We start from the raw sequence: 14,091 nt of genomic DNA, 5'->3' as shown, positions 1-14,091 counted from the left end.
TAGTTATTTCCTCCTTTCCTAAGGCAGACAGGGCCATCATCAGCAAAGAAAAATTATCATTGCTAGATGTGGTCAGAGTATTAAGAATTTACTTGGACAGGACCTCAGATGTTAGAAAGACAGATTATCTCCTAATTCTGTATGACGCCAAGAAACAAAAATGGCCACCTTCTAAGCAGATTATAGCGAGGTACTTACCAGTTAAATCTCTTTCTCTGACTTCATCTGGGGGACACTTCGATCCCTCCCTCATTTGTTGAATGTATGAGTAAGATGGTTAGGAATTGTGCCAACCTATCCTTCAGGCTTTTAATTTCAAACTGAGGGGGGTTAGAGGGGACAAGCTTTTATAAAGCTAAAAGTGTAGCTGACGCCTCAACAGCACTCTAACCCCATGTGTAATGAAATGACCCCCAGATGAAGTCAGAGAGAAAAATTTAAGTGGTAAGTACCATAAATCTTGTTTTCTCTAATCCCATTGGAATACTGGCATGGGATGTAATGGAGTCAGAGATCTCCGGAGTTGTGGGATGCTGTCCGATCTCTGACTTTTTTTAAAGAGGCTATCACTTACAAAGCATGGTTTTTCATTGTAAGTGTTTGCCCCTTTAAAAAACGTCAGAGATCGGCCAGTATCCCGCACCTCCAGAGATCTCGGACTCCATTACCTCCTGCCGATTATGTGAACATGGATATAAACAACCATATACCAAGAACATATAAAGCATAGCACTCCTTTAGTATATGATATTCAAGTTAACCAAACTTTACTTGGAAACAGTGCAATATTGTACAAACCCAGATGATAATTGCTTTTACATATGTGTATATTACTCCGTGTGTATTTAGCACATGTGTTTTATTTTCACCCTAATATATTACTAGTGTTACATTCTCATCACAGACCTGAACAAGCAGGGAAAAGCTACACACCTTCGTATATAATTCTTATAGGCCTAATAATCTTTTTGAGCAGTAAATACATACCTGCTGTTCCTGTACAGTAACCATCGCATTTTCTCCATTGGTATTTTTGGACCATATAGGAACATGGTCTCTCTCAATTGTGGCATCAGCAGAAGAGAAAAAAGTCTCTAATGTTTTAACAACTAGTTTTGCTCTAATAAATCCAGCATTCCCTTCAGGAAGAACAAAGTTAACAAAATATGAAGTAATCTTGAATGGGTTCAGCTTCTTCCTTTGTTGGTACCTAAAATACATGTGTACATATTCAGTTTATTTGTTATACTGCATACACTAAGTACAAACAGATATTTGTTTCTTAAAATATATTATTACCTGGGGCTCTCCAACGTCCCAACGCAGGAATCCCGAGACTGGTCAGAACACAGACGCCGGGATCCCGACATCGATCACAATGCCAAAGCCGGCATCCCGACTGTCGGAATCCCAAACGTACAAGGGTTAGGGCTAGGCTGTGGGTTGGAGGGAAAGGGATAGGACAGGTAGAGATGGAGAGATAAAATACTCAACTACCAGGTGTCAGGATTCTGCATGTCCGGATGCCACTGTCTGTATTCTGACTGACGGCATCTCAAACGTCGGGATCCCGATACCATCCCTATAAGTGTTGTGTATTTCATCTTTCTTTCTTTTTTCGAACAGCTTTTATTGAAGTATCGCATCATATCAGATACATCATTCATCTAAAGTCACATTTTACAAATACACACACAATATCAGTGTTAGATCATAATATTACATCCAGAAATTAATTGCAGCATATTTCTAGGTAAGATAAGCCTTGTACAATGAATTCAGGCTTACCAGTCAACAGATACAATATAAGAATGAGTCATAATAATAAAATGGAGAAATCACCACAAACCTTTGTACCATAAATATGCACACCCTAACACACCAATATTATAGGAGGATCTCCCAGTAAGATTCCAGTTTCGTACCATTCCGTATTTTGAACAGAACGTTTAATCCTATCCTGGAAGTTTGTTGATAGTATGGCTATATAGCTTTCCCAGGATTCAAAACATTCTGAAACTTTCTTATATTTTTCTAAGGTAATTTCTTCCCAGTCCATTTGAAAAATATGGTGAAGTTTCCCCTTAAAAAGATTAATTGAAGGTGGAGTGGGGTGAATCCATGTCTGCAAAATCGATTTTCGGGCTGCAGCGCTAATTACCAGCAGCAATTTCTTACATCCCTTGGAGACACTCTGGCAGTCAAGTACAATACTGAAAATTGCCTATTCTACAGTAAATGGTATATAATTTACAAGATGTTCTATTGAATATTTCCTAATCTGCAACCAAAAATGGCTCAATATAGGACATTCCCAGAAGCTGTGAAATAAATCCGCCTCTGGTTTGCGGCATCTTCTACATTCATGAAAATCAGTTATGCCTGCAAGATATTTTCTATGGGGAGAATAGTACGCTCTATGAAATATATTTCTCCTGCAGGATCCACAGGTTATCCACGAGATAACATTGGGATGAGGTAGTGACAACGGATTGGCACCAATCAATCAAAGCTTTCGGCCTCCCCGAATGCAATGGACCCGTCCCTATATTCCCGCCTCCTGGCTCAGGCAATTCAGTTTTTTGTTTGGTGCGGCAGGAGCCAGATCATGGTCAATGGGCTGCTGGTTTTAAGTAGCCATAAGCTTTTTTATTTTATTTTTATAGTCTTACTATATATTTTTTGAGCAATCTTTCTAAAAAGTGTCTTATACGTACCTTAGAAAGAGTCGCTCCAACAACTCTCCGCTGGGTTGCGACAATGCTTACCCATGTGTACAGTGCTGTTTCGGCGGGCGTCTGGGTATGATGTACTTGCAAGTCCAGCAGACATTACCAGGCTGTGGCCGGTAGCACGGGGAGAATGTAAGGCATCGGTTCCACTTAGTAGGGAAAACGCGACACAGCTGCACTGTTTCGGGATGGAGACTACTGAACAGTAGCTGACACGACTGCCACCTTGGGTGCACAAGCGCTAGACCGCAGGGATCATAGGCTCCAGGGAGTGTGTGAGGCCGCGATCCCTAGGGTTGATGTCAGCAGTGGGCAGTGAGATGCTCCCTTGGTCGCCCCTCCCCACGGTTCATGACCAGATGCCTCCGAGTTTCCCGCCATGAACTGAGTTCCCGCTTCCGTCTGAGATGCTGTGTATCTAAAAGGACCCAGTCGTAGCATAGGCAGCTGTATGACTGGTGCGTCTGTGTTCACTGTAGGTTCACGGGGCGATTGTGTACACTAATAGCGTCTGGATCCACTCAGCATTCCCCAACGTATTTATCGATCCTGGAAGTGGAGTGAAGTCTCTCTGTATCCCACTCTCCTGAGCTGGGTGATACAGCACTAAGTCTCTATCTACCTTTGGTATGAATAGTTGGATAAGTGCCTGATGCATATGAGTCTGTAAACTATTGCTGCTGTTTTCTTTCGCTGTGTGACTGAATATGTTTAAACTCCTATATAAGGTAATGCAGTAATATGTTTCTCCTACATACTTGAAATGTATATGTAGTTGATTATGTGCTCATATTGCTTATTATACTAATGTATAATCTGTGACTGATTGCTAGTGTGATTGCTGACTTCACTATTTTCTGTCAGTTTCTGTGTATTCCGATCCTCAATGCTGGTGTAAAGCAGGGAGGGATCGGATAGTGTATCACTTTAACAAAGTTGAAAGTGATTGCAGTCACAATTTGTGTAGTTAACACTGTAAAGGTGTGTGATTTATTTAGCATGTCTAAGAGAGGCAAGGGTGAGGAGGATACACTCTCCACAGCAGCACCAACACTCTTATCATGTTTGTCTTGCAAAGCTGGGTTAACCCCTCAGGATCTGGTTCAAAATGGATTAAGTGCAAATTGGTTTGGCTTTCACTTTGAATAATCCGAGGAAGGCACAGGTTCAGGTTGAACCCCCATGGGCTACGTTGGCACAGACATTATCCAGTATAGCTGAGCGGATAATGGCAGCTCCTATACCAAGGATTAACCCTTACATGCAACATTCCACCTGGGGGTTATCACATCCAGTACAGGAATCGGCAGCCTCTCAACAGAAACAGGCTGAAAGGCTGGTGGTAAGTAAATCACAGACATGAAAAAACATCTTCACAGTCTACACGTTTCAGATGAGGACTCATTGCACTCCGGGTCTGCATACAGAGAGGAGGAGGAAGGCCTTAGCTCATTGGACATTCCTGAGCTAAATTATGCTATGAAAGCCATTCTATCCTTAGAGGAGGCAGCAGAGCCTTTGTTAAAATCTAAGGCACCTGTTTTTAAACGTCCCAAAATAGTTAGGACTGAGTTTCCTGGGTCAGAACAGCTGACGGAAATTATGCAAGAGGCTTGAATTATACCAAGTAAAAAGTTTAGAACTCCAAGGAAATGGAATTCCCATTATCCTCTTCTGGCTGGGGACTGTTTTAAGGGAGGTGGCTCCCAAACTAGATATGCAAGTCATCCGACTGGTGCGAAAATCTACATTACCTTTGCCTTCAACATCATTAAATGATGTCACGGATAGGAAAATAGATGGTTTTCTTAAAACCATTTTCTCCTTGTCTGGGGCAATCATAAGACCAGCCATGGCTTCAGTTTGGATGGCAAAAGCAGTGACAGACTGGGCTGATGCATTGGAGGATGACCTTTCAATGGCACCTAGAGAGCAAAAATCCCATATTGCACATATCAAACAGGCAGCTATTTTTATGGAAGAAGCAGCCTTGGATATAGGTACACTTGCTTCTTAGGCATCAGCCTCAGCAGTAGCAGCTCGCAGAGCGGTTTGGCTATATACATGGAAAGCTGACTCAGAATCTCAGAATCCAAGAAGGTTCTGGAGTCTTTTCCTTTTAATGGAGATATTCTTTTTGGCAAATAATTAAACAGTATTTAGGTGTCAGAAGCAGACTCCAAGAAAGTGAAGTTTCTTGCACACAATTCCAAGGCTAGATTTCCAGCTTTTCGGCCCTTTCGGACTCAAAGAAAAGCAAAAGGAAAGGGTTATGGCAAACAGTCTCAATATGACAAGTCTGATGAGCCTAAAAAGCATTGGGCTACCAGAGGGCCAGCTTCCAAATCAGAAGATAAACCATCAGTCTGATGGTGCGGGCCTCCACCTGGGGGACCCCAGGGTGGGAGGCCGACTTCTTCAGTTTGCACAGATCTGGCAGCAGTCTACCACAGATGCCTGGGTGTAAGAAGCAGTATCTCTTCAAGAAACAAAGGTTTTTTTGTACCACCCCGTCTTCAGTGGAAACGAAGGCCAGGGCTTTGCAAGAGGCAGTTCAGAAGTTGCTTTAGTCACGAGTGATAATTCCAGTTCCTCCTGCACAACGAGGACAGTTTCTAGTCCAGAAGCCAAATGGGTCGTTCCGGCCCATACTCAATCTCAAAGTGCTGAACAAGTACATTTGGGTGCCTTGGTTTCATATGGAGACTTTACGTTACATTATTTTGGCCATGGAGACGGAGGATTTTATGGTATCCCTGGATATCCAGGATGCTTACCTTCATGTTCCTATAGCACTGTCCCACCAGCGCTATCTCAGGTTTGCTATCCTCCAGCAACATTTTCAGTTACAGGCCCTACCATTTGGACTGGCCACAGCTCCCAGAGTGTTCATCAAAATTATGGTGGTAATGGCATCTTATCTCTGTCTGCAGGTAATAAGGATTTTTCCTTACCTCTATGATTAATTAATCCTGGCACAATCTCAGGAATTGCTTCACAGTGCCAGATACAGATATGACCCCACAGTTAGATTTGGGTGTGGTGTGTTCAATCTGCAATCTAAATTGCAGTGTAAAAATAAAGCAGCCAGTATTTACCCTGCACAGAAACAATATAACACACCCAAATCTAACTCTCTCTGCACATGTTATATCTGCCCCCCCTGCAGTGCACATGGTTTTGCCCAACTGCTAACAAAGTTCCTGCTGCGATCAACTCGGAATTACCCCCAATGGCAATTTAATTTAGAACGTAATACAATGAACTTTATAACACAATTTTACATTTTGATAACAGTTATACGTACTGAACTGTGGGAAAGTACATTTCTTAGTTTCGCACAATATTTATTAGTACTTCGCTGAGAAAACTTTTGCTGCAGTTACATACTTGCCAACACTGGTGGCCAGTGCGGTCGGGGCCTTTGGCATTCCGACAGCGCACCCGCATCAGAAAAGGGGCGATGCCTAAGGAAAAGGGACGGAGTCTTGTGTCACTCACTTTTCCATCACTGTGGGGGCGTGCCCAGCACTCTCCGTTATGCTGGGCTGCCCCCAGGCTCTATCTGTATAGATGCTGTGTGCATGTGCACAGCGTCAATTCATCTGCTGCTTACCCACTACTCTGCATAGTTTCTGGCCCCCCAACTGCTCCCCCCTCCCCACTGCAGGACACTGATGTATTTGCTGTTATTTAAAGTGCCACTGATCACATACATTTGTCCCACACCTTTTGCTGTCATACATTCCCATAGTATAACACTAACTGGATGCTTCACAGCAGGTGTTGTGCACTCAGGCAGCAAATTTTCTCCAATTCTTCTGCGGACATATTCCATTCCATCACTACCAAATATGGATATTCTGGTTTCGTCACTCCAGATGACACTGTTCCATTATTCTTCTGACCAATTAATATTCTTTTTAGACCATTCTAATCTTTTCTGTCTTTGAGAGATAAAAGTGACTTTTTCCTTGGGATTCTGGCGTTTAATGCAAAATATTGAAGTCTGCGTCAAACAGTCCTGGCACTGGTGTTTACACCACATTAATGTAAATCATTTTGGATTGCCTCAGATGATTTTTTGTTCTGTCTCTCAAGCACAGTTTTTTCTATCACAGCATGGTATTGTGGATCTTTTCTCACATTTACCAGTTTGGTTTTGAATGGACAGAGTCTCCTTTGCCACCTACTTTTCTTATAATTTTGTTGTGTTACTTTCTTCACATGAAGTAATTATTTTGTATCTATTTCTATGAAACCAGTCAACTCTCCTTACATTACTTGTCATCCTAAATAAGTTACACAGCATACTTCAGGACATTAAAGTAAAATAAATGCATAAAAAACAGCAACCAATTTAGTGATAATCAAACAACTAAATAAGATGTTTTACTATCAATTCTGGTAGCAACACATGTGAGCTCTCTCATGCTAACACCTTATTGGATCCATTTTGTGGCATTACACCACCTGATTGGTTCTCAGAACAAACACTCCTATTGGTCAGTTTTAAGTTGAAGAAATCCCCACTCTTAAGAGATAAAGTTGCCCTATCTTTATTTAGCTATAACTTTTTATGTACTAAAGATAATGCATTGTGGTGAATTGTATTATATTGTCTATAAAATTATCTTTCCATTGATATATACCTTCATAGGATTTTCTTTAAAAATAATGCAGATATACACATTTAAACTCTAAAAACAGACGTTTTAAAAAAGGTTTCCACAATTCTGGCCACTACTGTTATGATTCCTGTACTCCAGACCGGAGGAGATCTTATGGCAGGGATCTGAGTACAGGAAAATAAGCTGGTTGTGGGAGCTGGATAGCCTAGTAACCCCTGGCGCCCTAACTCCGTTGTCTCGCCCGTGTTATCAGAAATCCCCTGCGAGACTATGGTTGCTTGAGCCCATGGCAGCCGCGTTCGAAGGGCGGATTATGTCTGCCCAACCCCGATGCCCCCGCAGGTCTTAATGGGAGACAAGGGGAAGTCCGAGACAGGGTGATAACAAGGGGCCCTCTGACTAAGCAACCAGGCCAGGGGTTACAAGCTAACTAACTAAATCAAAAGGTATGTGCGGACTAGCCGCCAGGAAAAAGGACAACCAAGGATCCACTGATCCGACACTCCTATCCGGCTCCGCCGGACACCAGAGTGGATCTGTGGAAGCGGAATCCTCCGCAAAGCTCCAGAACACAATTAAACAAAATAATAAACAGAAGCGGACAAGCCGCAACACACGGCTGCGCCGCGACTCACGAACACCACCAGATGTTAAAGGTGCTCGGTCAGACTCCAGGAACAGATGGTAACTTCCGAGTACAGGATCTCTGAGGACAGGAACAACCGAAAAGACCGGGACTAGGAACTCTCTGCAGCAGACACAGGCAAACAGGAAGCTCAGGAACTAGCAGGAACCAAGCTCAGAACTCAAGCAGACTGAAAACCCAGAAATATCACCAGCGTCTGTGAACTGCAATCAGCCAGCATATAACAGAGAGGCCTAATTAATAATCCAGAGCAGCTGGCCTATTGCATGATTCCAGCTGACAAGATGCAATTAGCAGCCAGGTGAGGCTGAACACATGGAACAAGCTGCAATTACACAGACTAACCAGCGGCAGCAGACAAGAGCATACTAAAACAGAGCAACAGGAAATCCTGGCATGCAAGACAACTTAATAAACATAAAATAGAAATGAACCACTACCTGTGGTTCATAACAGTATCCCCTCCTTAAGGGTGAGCTCCGAGCACCCCATGATACCCACGGGGAACATAAACAGAAGTATAACATAAAATACAGAACCAAAATGCAAAACAGGAATGAGCCACAGCCGTGGCTCATAACAACTACTGTATTCCCCACAGTGCCTGATACATATAAACCCCCAGTGCCAGATACACATGTCCCCACAGTGCTAGATACATATATGCCCCACAGTGCCAGTTATATATGTCCCCACAGTGCCAGAGACATATATGCCCCACAGTGCCAAGAACACATATGCCCCACAGTGGCAGATACATATATGCCCCCAATGCCAGATACATATGTCCCCACAGTGCCAGATACACGTCCCACACATTGCCAGATACATATATGCCTCCAGTGCCAGATACACATGTCCCCACAGTGCCAGATATGCCCCCAGTGCCAGATACATATGTCCACACAGTGCCAGATATGCTCCCAGTGCCAGATAATCATGTCCTCACAATGCCAGATACATATATGCCCCCAGTGTCAGATATGCCTCCAGTGCCAGATACATATATGCCCCTGTGCCAGATACACGTCCCCACGGGTGTGATATGCAAGGTCGACAGTGTCTAGGTCGACCACTACTGGTCAACAGTAAATAGGTCAACATGGTTTCTAGATCGACAGGGACTCTAGGTCGACATGTACTAGGTCAACATGACAAAAGGTCGACGAGTTTTTGCACTTTGTTTGGTGTAGTTTTCTCCGTACCGTGACCGGGATCCCCAATTAGTACACCGTGTCCGCTCGCCATGTTCGGACAAGGTGCCTCACTGCGCTCAGCACAGGTTACCGTTCCCAATTTAGTCCACGTGGATCGGAAAGTTAGAAAAAGTAAAAAAAAAAGTGAAACACTCTTGTCGACCTTTTGTCATGTCGACCTGGAACATGTTGACCTAGAGTCCCTGTAGACCTAGAAACCCTGTTGGCCCACTTACTGTTGACCAATAGTGGTTGGCCTAGAGACCGGATAGCGTCCCCACAGTGCCACATATGCCCCCCAGTGCCAGATACACATGTCCCCACAGTGCCAGATACACAGATGCCCACACAGTGGCAGATATAAACATGGCCCACAGGGCCAAGTACATGTATGTCCACACAGTTCCAGATACACATATGCCTACACAGTGCCAGATTCACATATGTCCCCACAGTGCCAGATATGCCTCGCCCCCCCCCCCCAGTGCTGCTCACTGCGCTGTTGATGGGCTGTGCCTTTGTTGTTTGAGGGGAGAAAAGCACAGCACGCGCCTCTCCCGCCCCTCAGTCACCTCCAGCGGCAGTGAGTGTGTGTATCAGGCGCTGGTTCGTGAGCCAATTAGAGCTCGCGGTCCAGCAGCCAATCAGGAGCTGCAGCTGCCAGTCCGCGAGCTCCGATTGGCTCATGGGCCGGCACCTAAACACTGCTTCACTAGCAGTGTGCCGGGCGGGCGGCTAGCGGCGGGACCACCTGGAGCAGGGAGCCAAGCCACATGTGGAAGGAGAAAGAGTTGCGTGTTGGCCACCGCTGATCTAATCTCTGCTTCACCAATACGAATCCCTTCAAATATAGTAGAATTTTTTATAATTCTAAATAGTGGATCTATAGATAAATTAAAGATTAATGGAGAAAGAGGGCAGCCCTGTCTCGTTCGTTGTTGCATTATAAATGGGTCGCCTCTCATCCCATCAACTAAGGTAGAAGTTGTTGGAGTTGTATAAAAGTATCTAAAATGCTCATCGTACTCTTTATTTTCTAATACTTTAAATAGATGGGACCAGGCCACAGTATCAAACGCCTAAAGGGTGACCAGGCTAAGAAGCATCTGTTCAGTTCCTTTACGTTTTGCCAACACTACGATCGCAGCAATTGCCATACGTATTGCTTTGACAGAGTGACTTCCCTGTACAATGCCTAACTGATGAGGTGTTAAAAAATCCGGAAGGATTTTTTGTAGTCTGCTAGCTAATATCTTAGAGAAAATTTTTAAGTCTACATTTAATAACGTAATTGGTCTGTAGAAATCAACCAACATAGGGTCTTTGCCTGGTTTTACAATAAGGGTCGTAAATTATTTTGTAATGGGTAATCAGGAGTGTACCTGTAGATTGTGTTAAAGAGCTCTACCAGAGTTGGTATTAACTCATGTTTAAGAAATTTGTAATAAATTCCCGTTAACCCGTCCGGGCCTGGGGCCTTATGTGGCATCAAATCAGCCACCACTTTACTTAATTCTGCTTCTGTAACCTCCCCTTCTAAAATATTTTGTTGTTAGGTAATGCTGCCTCAGATAAAAGTTGACTGTGTAATCCTTCCTGGGAAGAAATGGGACTATAAAAAGCAGAGTAAAACTTATGAAAGTAGCATGAAATTTCTTTTGTTTTGAGTATAGGTTTTCCCTAAAAATGGATCCCTTAGAGCAGTGAGTTTCAACCTTTTTAAACTCGTGGTACACTAAACAAGATTTTAATCTAATATTTTTTGTCCCTAAGATAAATCTCCAGGTTTTGATCGGAGTGGTATTCCTTATATTTATTTTAATTTTCGGACACAGCATCTTTGAGAAATTTTTATTTTATTATATTGTCTCAACGTACTTTAGATACATAGCTGATAATACTTCCCCTCATCACCGCCTTTGAAGCCTCCCAGAATAAAACCGGGTTGTCCTAATGATCAATATTGTCGTCCATATAATAAGACCATGCATCGGACAAATACTTCTTAAAATCTTCTGATTTGGAGAGGAAGTCTGGGAAGTGCCAAAAGCGGTCTACTCCATTCAAAAGTCGCAGTACACCCATTTGTTTCAAAAACTGTGTAGGAAATGGGAAAACTGAATACTCCAGTAAGGTATGGGTGAGGTGGGCTATATTTTAGGGTATGTACTGAACATGTGCGCCATCTTGAAATCGGCCAGTTTGAATCTAAGTCAGTTCTTTCAAATGTAACATGTCAAACAACATCAGAATTTACTGAGAAGTTTATTGCTACAAACAGATTTGAAATAGCAGTTACACGACCCCCTTTCCATTTAAATACACTAACTTAGATTCAAGACGGCACCCATGTTCGGTACATACCCTAAAAGATTGCCCACCCTACCCATACCTTTCTGGAGTATTCAGTTTTCCCATTTCCTGTACAGTTTTTGAAACAAAAGGGTGTACTGCGACTTTTGAATCTACCTTCCGGGTCAAGTGTAGAATGAATGGAATAAAATTGAAACTCATCTGGATTTAGGGCCTAATTCAGACCTGATCACAGCAGCAAAATTTTTCACTAATGGACAAAACCATGTGCAGTGCAGGTGGGCAGATATAATATGTGCAGAGAGTGTTAGATTTGGGTGGGGTGTGTTCAAACTGAAATCTAAATTGTAGTGTAAAATTAAAGCAGCCAGTATTTACCCTGCACAGAAACAAAATAACCCACCCAAATGTAAAGGTGGGTACACACGGCGAGAGGTATGCTTAATTTCTAAGCAATCTGACTAGATTGCTTAGAAATTAAGCATGGATCTCTCCGTGTCTATGCGTCAGGGTGGGCGCCCTGTGGACCCTATGAACTTCGAAAAAAGCGAGTTAACAAGGGTAAGTCTACCATAACTCTCCTTTTCTTCAACAGGGTTCATATGTTCCACAGGGAACATCTGGGATGTAGTTAAAGGGAGGGGACGCGCCTGAGAGGATAAAAGAATCCAGCGTCCAAAGGAAGCATCTTGGGAGGCGAATGTATCAAAAGCATAAAACCTAAGAAACGTGTACACCGAAAACCACGTAGCCGCTTTGCACAACTGTTTGGTGGACACTCCACGGGGTGCTACCCATAAAGGTCCAACAGAGTAGAATGGGTCGAAATTGAAGCCAGGACAGGTAGACAGCTTGACGGTAGGCATGTTTAAGGACTATTCTAATCCATCTGGCCAGCGTTTGCTTATTAGCAGGTCAACCACGCTTATGAAACCCAAAAAGAATGAACAGAGCATCAGATCATCTGATGGAGCTAGAATAGTCTACATAGACACTCAGAGCACGAACCACATCCAAAGAACATTTCTTTGGTGAGAGGTCTGTGGAGACAAAGGCCAGAACCACAATCTCTTGATTTAGATGGAAATGAGAAACCACTTTAGGGAGGTAATCCGGCCTAATCCTGAGAACCGCTCTGTCATAATGTCCTGTTATTTGAGGTCGGCTGTTTCCAACGGTTTGGTGGGGGGGGGGGGGGGGGGGGGTTGTTCTCTGTAAGAGCGTCCAGTACAACGGACAGATCCCATGGAGCCACAGGAGGGAAATAAGGTGGTTGTATGAGGAAAAACTCCCTGAAGGAATGTGCGGACATCCGCAAGTGAGATAATGCCAAAACCTGCATTTTGAGAGAAGCAAGCCCATAAGCCTAGATCTAAACCACATTGCAGGAAGGCAAGTACTCTTGAGATCTTAAAGATATGTGCATCATAGTGCTTGTCAGCGCACCAAGCAAAGTAGGTATGCCTCACTCTATAATAGATGCTCGCTGAGGTTGGTTTACGTGCCTTAAGCATGGTTTAAATTACAGATTCCAAAAATCTTTTCGTCTTCAGGATTGATGACTCAAGAGCCACGTCAAAGACAGACAGCCTAGGTCTGGATGGAGACAAGGACCTTGAGGTAGAAGGTCTCGTCGTTGAGGAAGTAGAAGTTGTCCTACAGAGAGAGCCTGCAGATTGGAGAACCAATGCCTCCTTGGCCAAGCAGGGGCTACCAGAATGAATGATCCTCGAATGAATGTTCTTTCCTTGAGTGCTGCTTGAATTTTTGCAGCACTCGAGGACAAAGAGCAACCAGAGGGAAGATGTACAGTAGACAAAATGTCCATTGAATTGACAGGGCATCTACAAACACTGCCTAAGGGTTCCTGGACCAGGATTCGAACACAGGAACCTTGTGGCTGTGGCGTAAGGCCAAGAGATCCAAATATGGAAGACCCCATCTGTCCACGAGGAGCTGAAAGATCTCCGGGTGTAGAGCCCATTCTCCAGTGTGAACATCTTGATGACAAGAGGAAGTCTGCTTTCCAGTTGAGAACGCCTGAAATGAACACTGCTGATAAATGCTGGAAGATGTTGTTCGGCCCACCGAAAAATCTTGGTCACCTCTTGCATCGCCAGTTTGTTGCTAGTGGTGTCCTGAGGGTTGACATATGCCACTGTCATGGCGTTATCTGACTGAATTTGAACAGGTCTGCCCTGAAGCACTGTCCAACCTAGAATTAACGCCTTGTACACTGCCCTCAATTCTAACATATTGATTGGCATCTAATATTCTGCGATGTTCCATCTCCTCTGGAACGATTATTGTTCTGTTACCGCTCCCCAGCCGTGAAGGCTGGCATCCGTCACAAGTAACACCCAGTTGAAGATCGAGGACGATCGTCCCCTGCTTAGTTGGTGATCTAGTAACCATCAAGTTTGGGAAGGTCGAACCTCCAGAGTTAGGGGTATCATCTGTGACTTGATGCAATGCGGTTGACCATTCCATTTGGAGAGAATCAGTCGCTGTAGAGGGCGGGAATGAAACTGAGCATATTCGACCATGTCGAATGATGATACCATCAGACCAAG

At 43.7% G+C, this 14,091-nt stretch overlaps 1 protein-coding gene across 2 annotated transcripts in view; it reads right to left on the bottom strand.

Moving 5' to 3' along the window:
- The window catches only part of FBH1 (F-box DNA helicase 1), a 201,807-nt gene that overhangs the window by 86,152 nt on the left and 101,564 nt on the right, over nt 1-14,091 (bottom strand). For both annotated transcript variants that reach the window (XM_063926789.1, XM_063926790.1), the window contains exon 10: nt 988-1,210. In XM_063926789.1, the coding sequence (XP_063782859.1) occupies nt 988-1,210 (223 nt within the window). The remainder of the gene's footprint in view (nt 1-987; nt 1,211-14,091) is intronic.

This window comes from Pseudophryne corroboree, chromosome 6, assembly GCF_028390025.1.
Source record: "Pseudophryne corroboree isolate aPseCor3 chromosome 6, aPseCor3.hap2, whole genome shotgun sequence".
NCBI lineage: Eukaryota > Metazoa > Chordata > Amphibia > Anura > Myobatrachidae > Pseudophryne > Pseudophryne corroboree.
This window is presented reverse-complemented; position numbering and strand designations above follow the sequence as displayed.